This window comes from Diplotaxodon limnothrissa, linkage group LG15 (assembly GCF_057381915.1).
Source record: "Diplotaxodon limnothrissa isolate DT_005_m linkage group LG15, D_limnothrissa_male_GT1.1, whole genome shotgun sequence".
Taxonomy (NCBI): domain Eukaryota; kingdom Metazoa; phylum Chordata; class Actinopteri; order Cichliformes; family Cichlidae; genus Diplotaxodon; species Diplotaxodon limnothrissa.
Window position 1 is genome coordinate 14,793,892 of NC_140610.1, and position 19,271 is coordinate 14,813,162.

At 40.3% G+C, this 19,271-nt stretch overlaps 1 protein-coding gene across 2 annotated transcripts in view; it reads right to left on the reverse strand.

The window, feature by feature from the left end:
• Nucleotides 1-19,271, reverse strand: part of lpgat1 (lysophosphatidylglycerol acyltransferase 1) — a 71,945-nt gene that overhangs the window by 25,894 nt on the left and 26,780 nt on the right. For both annotated transcript variants that reach the window (XR_014906867.1, XM_085371976.1), the window contains exons 3-6: nucleotides 18,130-18,248; nucleotides 15,033-15,128; nucleotides 8,896-9,175; nucleotides 128-254 (exon numbers count right to left, since the gene is read on the reverse strand). Coding sequence is in view for 1 of the 2 variants with exons in the window: in XM_085371976.1 (XP_085228102.1) it covers nucleotides 128-254; nucleotides 8,896-9,175; nucleotides 15,033-15,128; nucleotides 18,130-18,248 (622 nt within the window). In the remaining variant the exon portion in view is untranslated. The remainder of the gene's footprint in view (nucleotides 1-127; nucleotides 255-8,895; nucleotides 9,176-15,032; nucleotides 15,129-18,129; nucleotides 18,249-19,271) is intronic.

The following is a 19,271-nucleotide window of genomic DNA, read 5'->3' on the forward strand; positions in this document are numbered from 1 at the left end:
GTACATTTGCATTGTGGTTCTGTTTTCCCTCCTGTGAATGTGACAGATTAGTTTACTGTTCCCTGCATCTCATGTGAAAATGCTAAAGGTAAATGGAGAGTTTAACGATCCAACATTTAATTCTTACCTGTAATGTACATGTGTGACTGTAGGAGGCCTGTAGCCAAAGATCCAGGTCTGGATGTCCATCGGTCTTGCTTTGGGGTACGCTATGGTCATGTCTATAACCCACTGCAAGCCTTTACGTTTATTAGCTGCCAGGGAAGAAACACAAACGCAGAAAGTGAGAAGAACTGGATAAAATCAGTCATCCAAAAACGTTCACTGACACTTCAATAGCTGAGATCATCCTGATTTTTCCGCTTTAAGACCGTATCTGTAATCAGAAGGTTTCCTAAATAAAATACCAAAGCATGCAAATTAGGGCTGGTTACCTGCCAAAAAGACTGGTGGAGTACCAGCTGAAGTCCCTGTTTGACAGAACTTGGCTGGCAGCTATGTTTGTGAGTCATAGCAAAGGAAACATTTTCACCTCTACAGCTAATCTTTCATAACATGTTTTTCTATCAGCGAACTCTTACTGTTGTTGTTACTTTTAGTTTTAATGGAAAAGGCAAGAGGAAAAAAAATAGACGGGAAAGCGGGGGACGACAGATGGGGGAGGGAATGCCAGACATGCGATTAAATCTGGGAGTCAGCTGCAGGGTGCATGTGGGTGAGTATTTAGTTGCATTAAGCAGGGTCAAGTCTGTGCTCACCTGCTCATAATCACAAAGACAATAAAATAAATTAAGTGATGTGTGTAAGGCCAATTTGTCAAACCTACACTCAACTTCCTGCTTCTTGTTATTACAGGTTTGGATATGACTAACATTACAGCGATGTGAAGCCTTCCACCCTGTGTTCCTTCTAGGAAGGAAAAAAAAAAAAAAAAAAAAAAAGCAGAGAGAGCAAAACACAAGCCAGTCTCAACATGTCCTCAACCTGCTTCTTCCATCACTACACAACGAAGAAGTTGAAAACAACAACTGACACAGGGAATCAAATTAAGTTAACGGGACTGCAAAACATAAGATGATGGTGTGAAAAAGTGCTTTCCCTTAAGCTAATACTCGGAACAGGCTTGTCAAATGTAAAACAGAGGAGACCAGCAGTCTGAGCTGTAAAGCAAAGCTGACGTGGAGCAGTGCAGCATATTTGACTGCTAAGGTCGCAGTCCTGTCTGCTGTTACTGTGCAGCAAGCACTTCCCCCTCAGAACACACTGGCGTCTTTATGGGAAGTAAATATGCCGTGTCACAAACTGGAGCTAAATTTTACAGATGACTGACTACAGCAGTTAGAAAAAAGGGAAATAATGCAAACTAGTTATAAATGATGGGAACAAAATGCAGAGAAAAGCAGGGAAAGGGAGTTAAAAAGTGCAGCAGAGACGTTATCAAGTGGAGTACAGACAGTTACACTTCACGTGTTGCTCTTGTTTAGGTGACCTGTCAGGTCAGTACAAATCAATAAGGTTATGTTGACAGGAACAGGTTATGTTGACCCGTTACTCTAGATATGTTGGCAAATTCTACAAACTAAATTGCCAAAAGGTAGGCATTTAAAATTTAAACATCTATGTTTAATTTTCCTTGTGAACTGCAAAAAGTTTAATTATCACACAGCAAAAGTTTAGCTGCCCCCAGAGACAATCAAGCCAGTGTTTCTTCTAGGGTGTACTCCTGTTTGACTGCAGAATACTACCAGAAAGATTGTACCATTTTACAACGCTACGCCATCGGCACAAATCAGCGTCACAGAAGAGGCATTCCCACCTCGAAACAAGACTGAAGTGGAAAAATATCTATTTTTTGCAGTGACTATGAGGAAACAAATATTCAGAAAAGAAGAATTTTATGAAGAGAATAGCCCTCCTCAACTGTTAAATATAGGGGTGCATTAGTTTGGGCTTGTGTTGCAGGCAAAGGCTCGGGAAGCATTTCACTGCTAAAAGGGAAAAAAAAAAAAAATGGATTTAATAAAATACCAGCAAAAATCTGACATGATGAAAAAACAAAACAAAAACATCACAGTGTCCAAAAGTTTAACTGCTCCTGTTGTTCGGGTGTGAGAAGTATGAATGATCAGCACAAAGTGGTAAAACACTAACAGGATTGAATGGGTTACCCAGATAAAAGGCATCCAGATATGCTTCAGTTTCAGTAACAGTCATTCAAATGATGTGTACCATGTAAACTGTAAAATGAAATAAAGGTCTTTTTAAAAAAATAATAAAAAATAATAATAATAAATGCAATTTTACAATGGTATTTCTACTGCCACTGAGGCTTGGCAGAGTAAAGACCATTATAAACACTGCAGAGCTGAAGAAGTAACCTGTGTCAAAGTTGATGTTTGAGTTTTTGGCATTTTGAATGTTGAGCTTTTAATTGTCTGCATTCTGGTGAACTTTATTATTATTATTATTATTATTATTATTATTATTATTATTATTAATAATAATAATAATAATAAATTTTCTTTTAAAGCGCCTTTCAAAGCACTCAAGGAAACTGTACACAGCAGAATAATAAAAGCAACATAAAAGAAAGCCGTTTACACAATCATAAAAGCATAAGACATAAAACAAATGCTCCCCATGGTGGCAAGATGGGGAGAGGGGACAGAGAGAGAAAGAGAAGAAGATCTCAGACACCGAGATGGGATAGAGGTATGGAGGGGAGAGATGATGAATAGTCTTAAATGTGAACAACAGTATTTTGAAATTGATGTGATATTTGACCAGGAGCCAATGAAGCTGCTGCAGGACAGGCGTGATGTGATGGATAGAAGGGGTCCTGGTGATAATACGAGCAGCAGAGTTCTGGACGCGTTGGAGCTTGTGGATGGATTTTTGAGTAAGACCAAAAAGAAGAGAGTTGCAGTAGTCGATCCGGGAAGTAACAAGGCTGTGAACAGGCAGTGGCATGTGGGGTGAGAAAAGGACGAAGATGATGCACCGCATTATGGTGTAAAGTCACTATTAATGTAAAGTGAGATGTGATGAAGCAAGGCTTGGGTACTGCTTTCAAATATTTATTGAAACAACTGTCTAATTATATACATGTCATCCACACGGAGTCGAGAAACATTCTGTTGTGTTTGTTAAGTAACCTTTTTTTAAATGTGAAGGTGTCACCTATTCATGTTGGTAATTAATTTAATTTATCAACCCCTAATCTGCAGACATAATCAGTGACCTGCAGGGAACCTGTAAACTGTGGAGGATATATATGCGGGCCCGTCGGTGGGGGTTACTGGATTTCTTCTGGGCAGCTGGGACAATATAACTGATTACAAAGGTTGTCTACACTTCTATGAATCTAGATAAGAGACGAGTGCGTAGAAAGCTTGACCTTTAAGAGTACACACCTCTGTTTCTATAGTTTCAACACCAGACAGAAGACAGAAAGAAGCAGCTGAGGAGCAAGTCGACTGATTCATACCAATATTAGTGACTTGACAGGCATCCTTGGTATTAATGGAAATAGCTAACGTCAGTTATCCCTGTGTGGGTAACTGGATCCCTTCTCTATCAGTCTCCCGTGAATGGCTGGTCAAAGAATGGGGCCCTGAGCCAAAGTATTGTTGGCACCCTATATGCTGTGGCACACAATAGTGTAACAGCACCGGCCACGGTAATTTAAAATGACAACAGATAGGCCCCATCCTTTGGTAAACAATTTGAGGAAGGAAACACTGTGTCTCTTTGAGGCCACTCCTCAGGCCAAATTGCTGCACTTTAAGCCTACAACTGTCTGTCTAGCCTACTGACTGAAAAGTGGATTTAACCACTTTTGGTGTTATCGAACATGTTGACTTTTGGGTGATTAGGAGCTCCCTAATGACCCACCCTAAATGACTCACAATGGCGAACTTTGTTTCCTGGCAACTGTAAATACAGTTTTATGACACACACCTTACTGGTCCAAGGGACAGCCCTTTCCACAGAGCTGTGCTAATCTTTGTGTTTGCACCGAGTGGCATTTTCAGCCCGGGTGACATTGCATGGCTGCATCAAATCCCATTTTCTCCAAGTGGCCCGGTTGTTTCCGAGTGAGTCAGCGAGCTCTGGGTACCTCTGCAGAGCATCAGTGAGGGTCAGAGGGAGACAGAACTGTGTCTTTCATCAGACAGCCACACACACATACACAAATGAAGAGCACAGGGTAGTGAGGGACACAACGCTCCTTTGGGCATGTGTATTTTCTTGCCCTATGTTTTAATGCCATTAGCTAGATTTAAGTGGAAGGACAAGCCCTGCTGCAACAACCAGCTTCCCCTCCTCCTGAGCTGCTGGAACGGAGGAAAGGACATAACATGAACGAGGATATGAACTGGATGTACAGCAAGGTCAAATTATAATGCACGATTACACATGAATAAGACTGACGTGCCTAAAATGCTTAAAAAACGTTCGTAATAGTTTGCCTTGATGGAGATTATAAACACAAAAACCTCTGCACACACCTACGTTTGTTAACGCAGTAAATATTTTGAACTTAATCAGACCGGTGCATAAAAAAAAAAAATGCACATTTAGCACCGTCAGTATGTAAATAAAGCTGCTGTACTCATTTAAATTTTACAGTGGCCAATCAAGAGACACCTCATCTTCAGTCTGAGTGTCTGTCCTGCAGAGGAGTAATCAGACAGCATCTTGCTGTTAGTGCTGAGGCTGTAGGACACAGAGCTGCGCTAGCAAACTTGAGGAAGGCTAAAGTCTGGGCCACATTCTCAATAATGCTGGCTCAAAGTCCCTCCAATTTGCTATTAACACCAAACCCCCGTAAATGGATTCTGAACGAAAGCCAAGAAGAGTCCGCTGGGTCGACACTGAGTGTGCAGCGTACACAGGCATTGGGGGGGGGGGGACACGACTCGTTGAAGCTTTACATTTATCGCTGTTTTAATGCCTTCTTTTTGCTGAGGACTGCTCCAAGCAGCAGATTTACTGAGTTATCTGGATAAATTTGCTGAGTAAAAAACAAAACATGTATTCCAATATTAGTCCACAGAGCAGATTTAAGTGGGTCCTCCTGAAATAGGGCCCAAATTGAGAAAGGATTGGTAAGACTAGATTTCATGAATTATAAATATAATAATAATAAATACATACATACATACATACATAAATAAATCAATTATTTAATTTATCCTCATATTTCTTGGTCATGTGTTAAGGAAACGTTGGGAGAATATGTATTTAATTATAAGAGTTTATTATGGGTACATGTTAGAGGATTGATCCCTGAGGGCAGTATGAAGTTGCGTCTTGGACCGATTGAGGTGGAATTGGTAGTAAAAACATTACAGGAGAGAGACAAGACCCTCAACAAATCAAAAAAGGAAATCTATGGGAGAAGTCAGCAGTAGCAAAGATGACACCTGTCACACCCCTCACCCCAAAGAGCCCATCAACAACTGAACAGGAAATGTGAGCAAATCGTGTAGTTGCATTGATGCAAGTCCACACTAGAGTTTTACAACAATTTCTGCATGTAGTTGCAGGCATGTTTCCCTCCCTGTTATTGTAATGATGATCCACTGTTTCTTGGTTATACTTGAGCAATAGCACAGCCTCCACTGGAAGCTGGTGGGAGGAGCCTAATTGATACATTCAGTATCAATTCATTTATGGGTTGTTTTTTTTTTAAGCAAAATTGCTGTATAGAAAAACTGACAGGTCAGACATTGCAGTGCTTTGTCCCAGCAAACCAAATATGGCTTCTTTCTTTTAGAAGTACTTTGATGGCAGTAAGAAGTTACCTGCACATCTGGAAAAACTGGAACCTCCTAGATTTGTACAATGGGTGGACACTGTAGTGGTGGTATCTGTAATGATCAAACTAATATCTTAACTGTAATATGAAAGATATTTCTTCTAGAAAAGATAGACAAATTCATTTCCTGCACTCCAAAAATGTCACACAGTCACACTGTGATCTGCATATATCCATAGGTACAAAAAGGTAGGTGAGTGACACATTAAAGGAAAACTTAAAGGCCACTAAAAGTAACCGGATTAAACTTATCATGGAAGCCACAGCAGGAAGGAGCCACTAGGGGGGGGAACAGGATTCAACAGCATGACGGTTTCACTCCCTTCTCAACTAAAAATTATTTCTCAACATAAAAGTTAATAACATTACAACAGTAAAGATGACCAGAGGCGTAGTTTATGGTGGAGCTGCAGTGTGTCCATACAGAAACAATGGACCCAGATCATGTTTTTCTACAATATACGATGCTTGTTAAATGTAGTTCAAAAATTTGCAAGTAAAAGACAACAAGAGTTAAATATTAAACCCATCTAACTTCCCTGCTTATCCAATTTCGAAGGTTCAAAAAGCTTAAATATGAAGAAAAGTGATTTTTTTCAGCTGCTCCCATCCACAAAGCAAAAACACAAACTGTATATGCACACAAACTACTTGTTTAGTTTGCTGTGACCCTTAAATCTGCAGCAGCCCACAGCAGCCATCCCATGTTCACGTCATGATACCCACAGCTAGCATAGGTTAAAAACTGCACAGCATTTACTCTGCTACATTTATTTTACAGATTTAGTTACCAATTAGAAATACACATTTATAGTATTCACATCAAAGTAATAATAAACTACTGTGGCTGTAATTGTGGTCCCAACAGCAGGTGGATCAGCATATTTGTCACATTTTTAAAACGTTTAAATAAATAAATAAATAAATAAATGAATGAATGAATGAATGAATGAATGAATGAATGACAGACACAAAGCTCCCAGCAATTTGTCTCTCCTGCTGGTATCAATTTAGGAACTTTCACATGTCAGGTGAAAGTTCAACTCTTTATATAGGGTCACTCCATCTGAATTTAACCAAGCCTTCTGCTAAACCGTCTCTGATATGCATAAAAATTTTATGATGCAAAGTCTGAACAATGCTGTGAAATTGTAGCTTCATATACGAATCCTTTAACATTTTTTTTTTTTTTACTGTTATTGTGTTTTGTTAAACTGTCTTTTGATCCACTTTCAAATATTGCATCCGATTTTTGGGATAGATGTTCCACAAATTGCTTGATTTGAGATGAAATGACCATACGTGCTATAATACTCCAGGTCAGCTTACCCAGCAGTATGTAAAACAATCAACATTAGCTTATTGTGACCCATAGGAGCCACTACGAAAACAGAATAAAGTTACGCTTGACAAATAAAATGTTACAAATTTTAACAAAGTTAAAAATAAATAAATAAATAAATTTTCACCCTCAAAGCTTGTTAATTGCTGCATTATCATCCTCTTCATTGGCTGTATTTAGGGCTGGTCTCTAGACAGAAAAATTACTCCCCTGCAAATCACGGCTGGGGTTTTCAGGGATACTGATGCAATTTCTGGCACCTCTGTGCGTGTCAGTCCTTTCCTTCACTGGTGGTTAGAGCTGGGCGATATATCGAGTTTTTAAAAAATATCGATATATTTTTATACGAGATATAAGATGTGACAATATCTTTTATATCGATATAGTCTATGTTAAATTATAACTATATAGCCGCAAGTTTGCCTCTCTTTCGTCCACTTTTGTCTTGACGCAACGTTACTCGGCCTCGCCTCTCCTTCACTGAACACAACTCCCCCTCCTCCCCCATCGCTTCACCTGCAGGAAGCGACAAGATGGACACGGCAAATCTCCGTTAACGAGTTACTGCGCATCAACCCGTGCGTGGGGCTGGACGGCTTCAACGTGTTAGCTAGCTAACCACGCTAACGAGCTAACCACGCTAACGCCATGCAGCCCAGAGGTGCTCCACGGACTAAAATCCTTTCATTTTCTCAAAAGTTGACAGCGCGCCTTATGTATGAATTCTGGTTGTGCTTGATGGCCGCGAACCGATTTTATGTGGAACACGGCGCTCAGCAATCTGTCAAAAAATGTTTTAGTACGACTTTGGTAAGCTACGGAGCTGCACCGCTTGATGGATTGTCAGAGCATTACGGCTACCGAGGAGCCTCACGGAGTGATACGTACTGTGCTTCAACGTAATATTACCCTACTGTGTATAAGGACCATAAATGGCACCTGTTAAGAGACGTGGTTACGAAGAGGATTTCAAACTCAATGCTGTCAGTCACACAGTAGAAGTTGGGAACAGAGCAGCTGTGAAATCTGTCTTTGTTATTATGCTCATTGTCTTTTAGTTTACATTTTGACTGCACAATTGTGAGCTTTTTGTTATGCACAAAAACAACATTGTTTTCTTTTATTTATGGAGCATTATTATTTAATAAATGCTCATAATTTATTTTTGAGTAAATTTTATGTACATCTGCTCTATGTTAATAAAAGTGCCTGTGTGACATCTGGGACACAGCTTTGACTAAGAACTCTTTTTGTTCTTACTTTATGGCTTTAAAAAAATAAAAAAATAAATAAAAAAAATCGATATCTTATATCGCCGTCTAGGTAAAAAATATCGAGATATGAATTTTGGGTCATATCGCCCAGCCCTACTGGTGGTTTTTACCACCAGTCGTCTACAGTTTAAAGGACAGAGACGTGCAGAGGTAATGATCTAAGGTTTCATATTTGAGGCATGATTTATCCCAGCTTTTCTACCAAAAAAAAAAAAATCAAATAACTACAGTAAACGGGAGAGAGTTCACAGAAACCAAGAAAAAAGAAAAGAAAAAAAAGGGAGAAACAACTTTATCCAGACTCTGCTTTTTAAACCCCAGAAAACTTCCTGAGATAAAATCCTGCACTTTCAAAGAACACCTTCAGCCTTGGCACCAAGTCTAAACTAACAGTTTCTATATCAGTTTGTCTCACTTTAAACCAAAGGCTTTTCCCATGTGTGTGTTTTAGTTACCTGTCGTGTTCAGCATGCTGGTGTCGCCGCCCACACTGCCGTTCTCCTGCTGGGCTCCCAGAGTTTTCAGTATGACGTGGCTGGCCCCGAGACGAGGCAACGTGACGTGGGTCAGATGGGGGAGCGAGTGCTTCTTGGCGAACAACTGGCTCGTTTCCCGCCTCTTGCGAAGAAAGCCGCCCTCAGGAAACAGCACTATCCACTTCCTGTCACGGCTGTGGTAGTATTTATCTAGGTGCTCTTTCAGGTAAACCAGCTGCTTGTCTCGGTGAGCTTTACCCTGAAGAAACACAGAAAATAAGCATTTATTTTCAAAAGAGGTTTCAGGTCTATTTTTCAACCTAAAAATTCAACTTAAAATGGGCTGACCGCATTTAAAATAAGCAGTTCTCTTCACTAGTTGCCCCAAGGATACAAAAAATTTGGGGCTACACCCTAAGTTCATTAACTTGATAAGATAGAAAGCATTTTCGACAGAGCAGAACCGACTAAGCAAATGAATTCAAACACACACAAATCACAAGTTAGGTGCAGTAACTCCCCGAGCCGCATTAACGGCACCACCGAAATGGATGCAAACATGATGGCCTTGACAACATTAAGAGCATTAGCAGGAACAGGATGAGGAGGACCGGGATTGATTTTTATGTTAGGCCTGGTCAAAGTTCATTTTAAATGCATTAGGACAGCAAGCTGCTCTCTGTGAGCACATGTGTTTATTTAAGCAGCTGTGCCTACTACAACTGCTGCATCACAACAGCTACAGCCGAATATTCGGCCAAGAAGGTCATTTCAAGATTTATTCTTAGCGGCAGCTACAAATGCTGATTTCCAGAGGTAGAAAGGCATTAGGAGACTCCACACATCACAAGCTCAAAAATGACCTTGATACCGTTGATGTAGTTTAACAGCAGCTACAAGAGCCACGTGAAAATGAAGAGTATAGTCCACGATGTTGCTTTTAGAGTTACGGTGCAGTGGGCAAAGGGAATGATCTGCAAGCATACAGCAGCTTTCTCACAAAGCACTTACTCAGGTTTTTCCAATTTAAAGAGAAACACACGTGCAAGGTGCCGGTCTATTACTGGAACCAATCTTTGGTTAAATCTTGCCCAAGAACACTTTGGGATCAAACCTCTAACCCTGGGGTCCCCAACCCCTGGGCCTTGGACCGGTACCGGTCCGTGAGTTGTTTGGTACCAGGCTGCAAGAGTTGAGGCTCAGGTGTGAAATCTATGGTTTTCAGGGTTATTTTGTTATCGATTTTATCGTTAACTTGGTTCTCCTGGGTCTTTTCACGTGCCTTATGAATAAATCTTATTTTTTCGATACCGGTACTAGTTTTATTTTGTTGTATATATCCGCGACACCTTAAAGGCCGTGAAAATATTGTCGGGCATAAACCGGTCCGTGGCGCAAAAAAGGTTGGGGACCGCTGCTCTAACCCATTGACAAGTGGACAATGTGCTCAAAATAAAAGTTTTCAAAATATGGACCTGGACCTTTATGACCTAAATATGGACCTATTTTCGACCTGGATGGGTAAATATTGCAGCTAAAAGGTGAAGAACAAGAAATTGTTCATTGTACATTTTGTGACTTGACAGTGTAGGACCAGAAAGGTTCTGGTAGTATCAATGTGTCACATTATTGTTGTGCCATAACACTACAGTTGGCCAAGTTCCAATGTCAGGTAAACCATTCCTAGAGTTAAAAAGGGGCTGCTACTGAAAGTCAGGGTTTCTGTGGAGAAGCGAGTATTTCCCCAGTAAGGCAGGGTTAGGAGAGTTCATGTCTTGGTGCCATAATTTATGCCATTCTGGCAGCAGTAAATAAATACGTCTGTCAGTTGCTGTGCTATCTGGCATTTTTGCTTCAAGTTAAACTTGAAGATGTTCAGAGAAAGGCTGATGGGCTATTAAAAACACATTAACTTCAAGATACAGAAAATATTTTTTGCTTCTATGGATAATTACCCCTTCATAACTCTATAGGGGATTTATTTATTTTAATAATGCCAGAATTAGGGATACGACCATTTGGCACAAGTGTCCCAACTTCGATAGCATGAATTGTTGTTTGCTAGTTACTGAACTTGACCACCAAGTTTGTGCTGTTGGCTTCTACTGGAGCTTTTAATTTTAATCTTTTTGATTTCTTTAGCCTTTAGGACAGGACAGACTGTATGCACATGCACAGCAGATCAAATCACACCCAAGCTGCTGAAGCCTTTTGGCATTTTGATTTAATTTACTGACTAATAAAATGGCTCGCTGTGAGATACGGACTGCAGCCTGCCTAAATGTTTGTGCTTCAGTTCTGATGAATAAAGTTCTAGGATCTTGGTCATGTATGCACTGCACCTGTACAGTTTATGGAAGCTGCTTTTTAACAGAGATGATAGCATTTCCTGATAAACTAACACTACTTTCCTATTCAAGGTCACTTCTAGCTCCAAGAAACCAACATTGTGGTGGCAAAAATGCTAAAGTTGAGGCTTCAATTTATGGAGCTCAAATCCAATATGTGACCTCATGTTGGCTACATTCATATTTACAACACATTTCTCATCTCTCTATGCTTCTCTCCCCCTCCCTACTCTTCCTGTTAAAAGGGCATTCTTTGGTTTCCCTGTCACCAAGAGCGTTGCTCACAGGGGTCATAGGCTCATTCTCCCTATCTCTCTAATACGGTGTGTACCTTACAAAGCAACCTGAGATGGCTGGTGTTGTGAACTACTGCTAAATAAATAAAACTAAATTATTACAGGATAATATTACATTTAGATTTGGGGTTTGATGTGACTCAATATTCAGCAGCTGAATTTATAAATGAAACTAATGTACTCCACCTGTCTCAGCTTTGTTTTAGCTACCCTCCCACAGGCTTTAGTCAAGTATTTACTCACTTGCCAGTTTATCGGGTCCACTGAGATAAACTAAAGCAAACAATAGTGCAGCTCTAAATGACACCATCTTCATAAGGGTTAAAACTGGGTTAATTGAGGAGCCATTGCGCTAGACTAGATAAGTTCTTATTACCACCATACAGTTTATAGTCCAAGGAGTAATTATTGTAGTCAAAGAACTAAAAATAGGTGCTTAATTTAATAAGCAAATAATATGCAAAAAGTCATCAACTGTCCGGTTTTACAACCTTAAAATTAAAAGCAAGAACTGTAATTTTGAGGTGTGCTTATAACTGTTATTTCCTTTAAGGTAGGGCTGGACGATATGGCCTAAAATTCATATCGCGATATAATTTGAAGCATGTGTGGTAGCGATAGATATCACAATATATTCTTTTCTTCTATATAACGTATTTTCCACACTATAAGGCACACTTAAAATCCTTTAATTTTCTCAAAAATCAAGAGTGTGCCTTATGTATGAATTCTGGTTGTGCTTACTGACCTCAAACCGATTTGGGCGTGCAGAAATCTGTTAAAAAATGTTTTAGTACAACTTTGGTAAGCTGCACTGTTTGATGGATTGTCAGAGCATTATGGCTGCCGTAGTGAGTTGCTTCGCGGAGTAATCCGTGTCCAAAACTCAGTCCTCTTCAGGTCCCAAAGTCAAACAAACACTAAGAGTTAAAAACGATCTAAATTCTTTCATCTTTAATTAAATCATCAGCGTTGCTGCTTTATCGGGTGTAACAATTAAGTTTAACATCCAGGCATCCATGAAAACATAATTTATTAAATTTAACGGAGTTAGAAGTTAACAGAAAGTTAGCTCGCTAGTTTACACCTAAACATTTCATACCATGTTCTGACAGAGATTTTTGAAACGAATTAAAACGTACAGCTCTGCTACCACTTCCAATATAAATGAAGACAGAAGACTAAACAGCAGTGGCGTTTGCAGGGTTACTGAAGTTGGACTACCTGGTATATAATGTTGTGCTACGTGATTGCTAGCGACACAGCTATGTTAGCATAACATTAGCACAGTGAAGCTGGAGGATGAACGCCAACTCTTTTTCCACTCGATAAAAGTTAACGTGGGGGGTTCTGGTGGTCAGGGACAAATGCAATCACATAGCAGGATGCTATACACGGGCCAAACTTCAGTCAGGAGAACAACTAAGATTATTCATCCACAATACAAGGTTAGTTATTAATATACTGCAACAACACGGGACAAGAACAGCTGCAAGAGAATTCAACACTAATGAATCGATGTTACGGAAGTGGAGGAAGCACAGTTTTTGGCTTTCCCCATATTTCAAAAGTGCTTCATCTCTTTGCTGTGACTGTCGCCCACCATAATTTGCAGATGATAACGGTTTTAGCCGCTGTGATGCTTTCGACCAAGACAGGCGCAGCTTGATGACATCGTCAACATGCGCTATCGCGATAGAGATTTTGACTATATCGCTCTATCGTTGGCCAAATTTATATCGTTTATATCGCCCACCCCTACTTTAAGGAATGGTGGATTGTGTTTTGCATAACAATGTCTGAGACACGTCTGGCAGCCTGGGTGGACAGCAGATGCTCAGGGTGGCCGGGGCAGCTGCTTGCTGCACTGTGTGGATGTGTGAAAGATTCTGAGGAAGGATGTCAAGAATGCACGCGCAGGAATGCCAGAGGGGACTTCAGAGAGAGACGAGGGCGGCAGAAATGACTGAGCCCGCTCAGACTTCCTACTACGGCCTGTCCAGCTGGCTGTTAGCAGGCTCGGGTTGCTTCACCCTCGGCACGGTGGCTCATGTGAAATTCCACGGCAATGCATTTCCATGACCTAAAAAATTTAATTCCCTCTTGTCAGGGCATTTCTGCTCAGCTCAGAAAGTGCAACAACAGCATGATAAGCGTGAGGAGCGTGGGAGCCTTCTCATTCAACAAAACAAATGTGGATCAACACAGACAGCCCCTCAGCAGCGCTTCTGTTTAATATTAAGTCATGACCTCCGAGATTTTGTCCAGTTGGAAGCTAGTGCCGTTTAGGTTCACCGGCTTTATTTACTCAGTGAAGTTAAACGTGCTGATTTCTAACATCCAAGGCAACAAATGTTTATGTAACCCGATAAATGTTTATTACATCCTGTGTACTCTGGGACACAGGGGTACGATAGTCTGGGTGATGAATATGAATATATGGCTTCAATTTCATGACTGAATGCCTATCATGAAAAATCTGCTTTGTCTTTAGAAAAACCTTTTTAAAAGCTTATTTTTAGTCAGAAATAATGCAACTAAATAATACTATTGCAGATCACTACATTATTTTTCATGACTAATCTACGTTCACTAGATGTACACCTCTTTTTATATTTGCGATTATTTTGCAGTCTTGCCCCTTCTTCTTTGCTGTCGCATGCCTCTCTGTGTGTACTTAAGCTTTTGCATTTGTGTAGCCCGTCCTCTCTCGTGGTTTTCATCATTGTGATATCAAGATGCTCACGTCCCATTTTTTGGTAAAACTTGGAAATTGCCACAATATAGATGTGCTGTGCTGTTGTAGTTGATATCTAATAGATGTCCCCTTGGTTTTGTGTAAGTGTATCACTGACACTAATGAGTTTAGCACAAATCTTGCCTAAAATTAACCTCTCAAACTTGCATGATATTCCAAGAATTCCCTGGCCAGTCAGAGCCCTGTAGGATGTGTGTGTAGTCCTGTCAGAGCTCTGCTTCAGCTGCCCCCACAACAAAAGAGCCCAGTCTGACCCAGAGGGGCTCAGCAGGCCTCCCACACCACTCTCTGCTGACATTTTCCCCTTCTCGGGACACCATGGCTGCAGGAAAGCCTGCTAACATATCTGCTGTCCAGCTGGAACAAGCAGATGGATAGCAGCTTCACTTGTGGACAGCGCAGAAATAACAGGCTTCTAGTAACTGGGGTTTAATGAGATGGGTTGCGACTTCAAAGCTCTGTGGTTTGAACTCTCAGAACTTCAGGGGAAGAAAACAAGGTGTTGACAAGTGTGGAAAAATAGACTTTTATCCTTTGGCAAAAAAGTGTTTCTGCAAGCTTTGAGGCTAATATGCCAATTAAAAAAAAAAAAAAATAGGCTAAGAATGTGAAGCAGACTGTGTTAATGCTGACAACAACCAAAGAAAAGAAAAAAAACATATTTAAGTCAAAAGTAAAGATAAAAGTAAGACCTCCAGATTTTGGGCTACTTACCTGTCTAATGAAGAAGTCCCCATGGATCAAGGACACTAGGCCAAAGTTGGTGTATTTAAACACGTGGTCCATCAGCCACATCATTTTTCGTACCACCTGCAAGAAAGAAAAAATTCAATAATCATTTAAATAAAAAACAAAAAAATTAAATAAGCAGAGTTTACGTGAACAGCACAAACTGATGCTGCCCCTCTGAGTATTTCTGCCCTCGTGACCTGCACCCATGTGGCTTTGGCTTACTGTCCTTTCAGTGCTAAGAGGATAAAGTGGGCCGGGATGCGGTTGTTGAGGCGAATCATGTCATCATGTTTGTGCAGTGTAGCTCGGCTGCCCCGATCCAATGCCAGCTCTCGGCAAAAAAAAATAAAAAAGGGAAAACAACAACACTGCCCTCTGCATTGATTTTTATAGTGCTAGCCAATTAACAGGAGTCCTATAAGAACGCAGGCATGACATACATTTAACTAAACACATGTTGACTGAGGTTAGTTATCACTCCTGGAGGAATAGGTGTGCATGTGCACTAGGGCTGCCACGATTAGTCGACTAGTCACGATTATGTCGACTATTAAAATCGTCGACGACTAATTTAATAGTCGACGCATCGTTTGAAGCTTTGTAAGATCACAAAGGACGCAGGAATGAGTAGTAGGATTTAAGGGTGTAATAACGGACTGAAACAGAAGATGGCAGCACTGCATGTCCAAGGATGCCAGCTGCCGTTAAACCCCGAAGAAGAAGAAGCTGTGTCCCAGAATTCATAGCGCAGCTGTCAACAATGGCGGCAGCTAGTTAGTTTTAATGTTACTCTTATTATTCTTTCTGGGTCACAAAATAAACGTTTAACATATTTTCAGGCGAGAATGTAGCTGTGTAAACCTCAAATATCTGCTCAGTTTATCAAGACACCACATATTTTCAAAAGCGCTCCGACGTTTTCGGAGACGTCTGTTACCCACTAGCTCGTTAGCTAGGCGGGGGCAAGGCTAACTAGAGCCGTGAGAACACCGGACTCCCGGCAAATCGTTTTCAAACCCACCGCCGTCTTTCGCTAGTCAGGTTAAACATATATATAAGTCACTTAGATAACTTAAAAATGTTATTGTTTGGCTTTCTTTAGTATTTTATTTGTTCCTGAGTAAATCGGTTTGGCTGAGATTAAAGTTATAGTTTTTTGCACAGCTAAAACTGTCAAGCAGACAGCTGATTATCAGAAGTGTGAGACGCTGGAGAATATACTCCGGTGTCCTGTTATATTTTAGAAAGCAAGGAGTTTATTAAACTTCACCGAAACAATCTGCAAATTTCATTAAAAATAAATAAACTACCATCTTGTCTTTATTTTTAGTTAGCACAAACACTTCAAGCTGTAAGCTAATGATAGTTATATAAGACCAGATGCTGCTGGTGCAATAAGCTGTACGTCCAATGGATGATGATCTGATTAGTCGACTAATCGCAAAAATAATCGGTGACTAGTCGACTATCAAAATAATCGTTTGTGGCAGCCCTAATGTGCACTGACATTACACTTCCCTGTATGTTTACAGTGATCGGTGTGGAAAAATGCAAGAGAGCCAGCATCTGCACACTCCCATCACTATTGCTCTTTCTCAAGGAGATAATAAACACATTCCCCTTGGTGCTATGAAAACTCAAAGCATGAATCTATTAACACAGTACAACAGTAGTTTGAAAACACTTAACGCTGGAATTCACTAAACATCACTAAAAATTCATAGGGAAAATTTCCTGTAGCGGTCAAAAACAATTTTTATTGTGACGTTAGCAGCGGACTAGACAGTTAAAATTGGGGGTGTTCCTGATGACTAATTTACAAGTCAAGCAACATCCACTCATTTTCAGCATCCTCTGTTCTGATCGGTGACCAGCTGGTTAGCCTCAAGCATGTCCACTGGTCTGTTTGACACATGCGCAACACACAAACAAGTAAATAGTTGCAGGGTTAGGAGAGTTCACATCTTGGTGCCATAATTTATGCCATTCTGGCAGCAGTTGTTGACTGCGCACCTCACAGCCACATACCAAATCATGTTATCATGGATGCTCCTCACAGCGAGTTAAAACACAAAGTTCCAAAATTAAATCCCAGGGGGATTCACAACAAAAATGACTGAACTATCAGATTAGATTTATTGTTACAATCACTTTCACCCAACTTAACAAACACATTTTAAAGATGCTAACAGAGGAAAAGTGCCTAAAAATAAAACTAACCATCCACCTTGCCACAAGCCAGCAGCCTCAACATAAGCAAAGAAGTGAAAACGTTGAGGGAGGGGAGAAAAAAAGGGAAGATATCCTGTTACCTGGCGGACTCGAAATGATGCAACTACCGGTAACTGGCATTTGTTTTTCCTCATATAAATCTATTAAACCAACTTTGGCTTGCTACGGTAAAACATGTCAGGTAAAGGTGAGCGTGGAGTAACTTACTTACTATTATTATTTCACGAAGTCACAAAGAAAGCCTTAAGCAGGCAGCATGAATGTATAGTATGAGCTTCCTGCAGCATTCATTTTAACAATATTTTTTTAAAAATCCAACTTTAGCTGTTTTATGTGTTCATATAATGTCATTTTGATCACTTCACAGCTGGAGTTCTCTAATGCAGTAATCAAAAGGGCTGTTCAAAGTGGCCGACTCCTGTATTTGTGTTCGAATCAGACTCACAGCAATCATTTCAATGAATAAATAAATTAATAAATAGAACATGTTTTTTATTTATTTGTTTATTAAAGTGGTGTCCCACTGCACACCACTGTGTGTCCTCGCTTTCCTCAGTTACTACAACAGAGGTGAAACGTTCAAAACTGGCATGATGCACAAAGTCAACAGCCACATTAATGTGAAATGCTTAAGGATGAATTGAGACAAGAATTATGTTTCCAAATTAACATAATTTTAGCCAAAAGGCTTTTCAGGGTGATGTTTGTTCTCACAGGAACAGCCCGCAGGTCCAAACGTCCGCACTGCTTTTTGTGTAAAGATGTTGACAGTGCATCCTTAACAGTGTTACACACTTTCCCCCAAGGGGAGGTGACAAGAAAGCAACACATCCCTGTCCTTTCTTACCGTTCCTTTGTCTTGCAGGCACATCATGAGTGTGCACACATCTCCTGTTGATTGGTGGTTGACGATGACCATGGCTTCTTCCTCGGAGATCGGCCGCACATCATCACCCCATTCTGTTACTGTGAGACCAAACAAAAAGACACATGCACTTTAATGAAAAACACGCTGTGCAAGTAATACTCTTCAAACCTTTGGAGCTTTAATGGAAACAAAGTTTGTATTTACATTAGTTTTCACTAAACCTCCTGTCTTTCTGCAGTGTAACATCTTAAAGTGATGTTACACTGCAAGATGCATTATTATGCCATGGTAGAGCTGGGCGATAGAATGATAACGATATGTATTGCGAAATAACTTTTCCTCGATAGAAAAGTTAAACTATTGCGATAGGCCTCATCTCTCTTGTCCTCTTAACAAAAACAGCCAATCCAAATTAAGTAGCGCAGAGCCGAACGAATCACAGCCGCAGCGTCACGTCACGTGACTTGTTATGTGCCGCACATGTGTATTTGTTTGGGAAGCAGCCAGCGGTAATGGAGGAAATGAGTGTGCCGACTAGAGAAAAATTAACCGAGCGTGACCGAAGGTTACTGAAGAGAAAACAGATGATGGTTCCAATGCCGGAGAGATTGTCGAACGGAAGAGCCATAGAAGTTCCGTAGTGTGAAGGTATTTCGACTATTTCAAGTCTGACAAAAAACAGAGTAGCGCGCACTTTAAATTGTGCCGAAAGCAAGTCTGGAAATACAATAAAGCGGTGCAGCTCAATCTCTGACTGGAAGCGCTAATTCGTCATTCGGCTTTTGTCAGACTAAAGTAACGGTTAAAACTGTTTGAAAAGCTCAGCTATACAACAAGGAGAGATTGAGAATTTCCTTTTAGTTCTCAGTTTATTTGATATTGACAAAAGTTAGTCAGTTTTGTCTGATCTTCTGTAAAACAAACTAAGATTTATTTTTAGAATTAATATTTTGTTTCTAAGTGGAATTGACAATTTAGTCTGTTTCGTTTGCTCTATTTTGAAACTTTAACGCTTTAGCGGCTGCTTTTGTGTAGTTTGCAATATTTGCCTTTATTTATCTGAAAAAGTCTCGTGTTCCTTAAGTACATCTACCCTGTTGAACTTATTATGGCAAATAAAT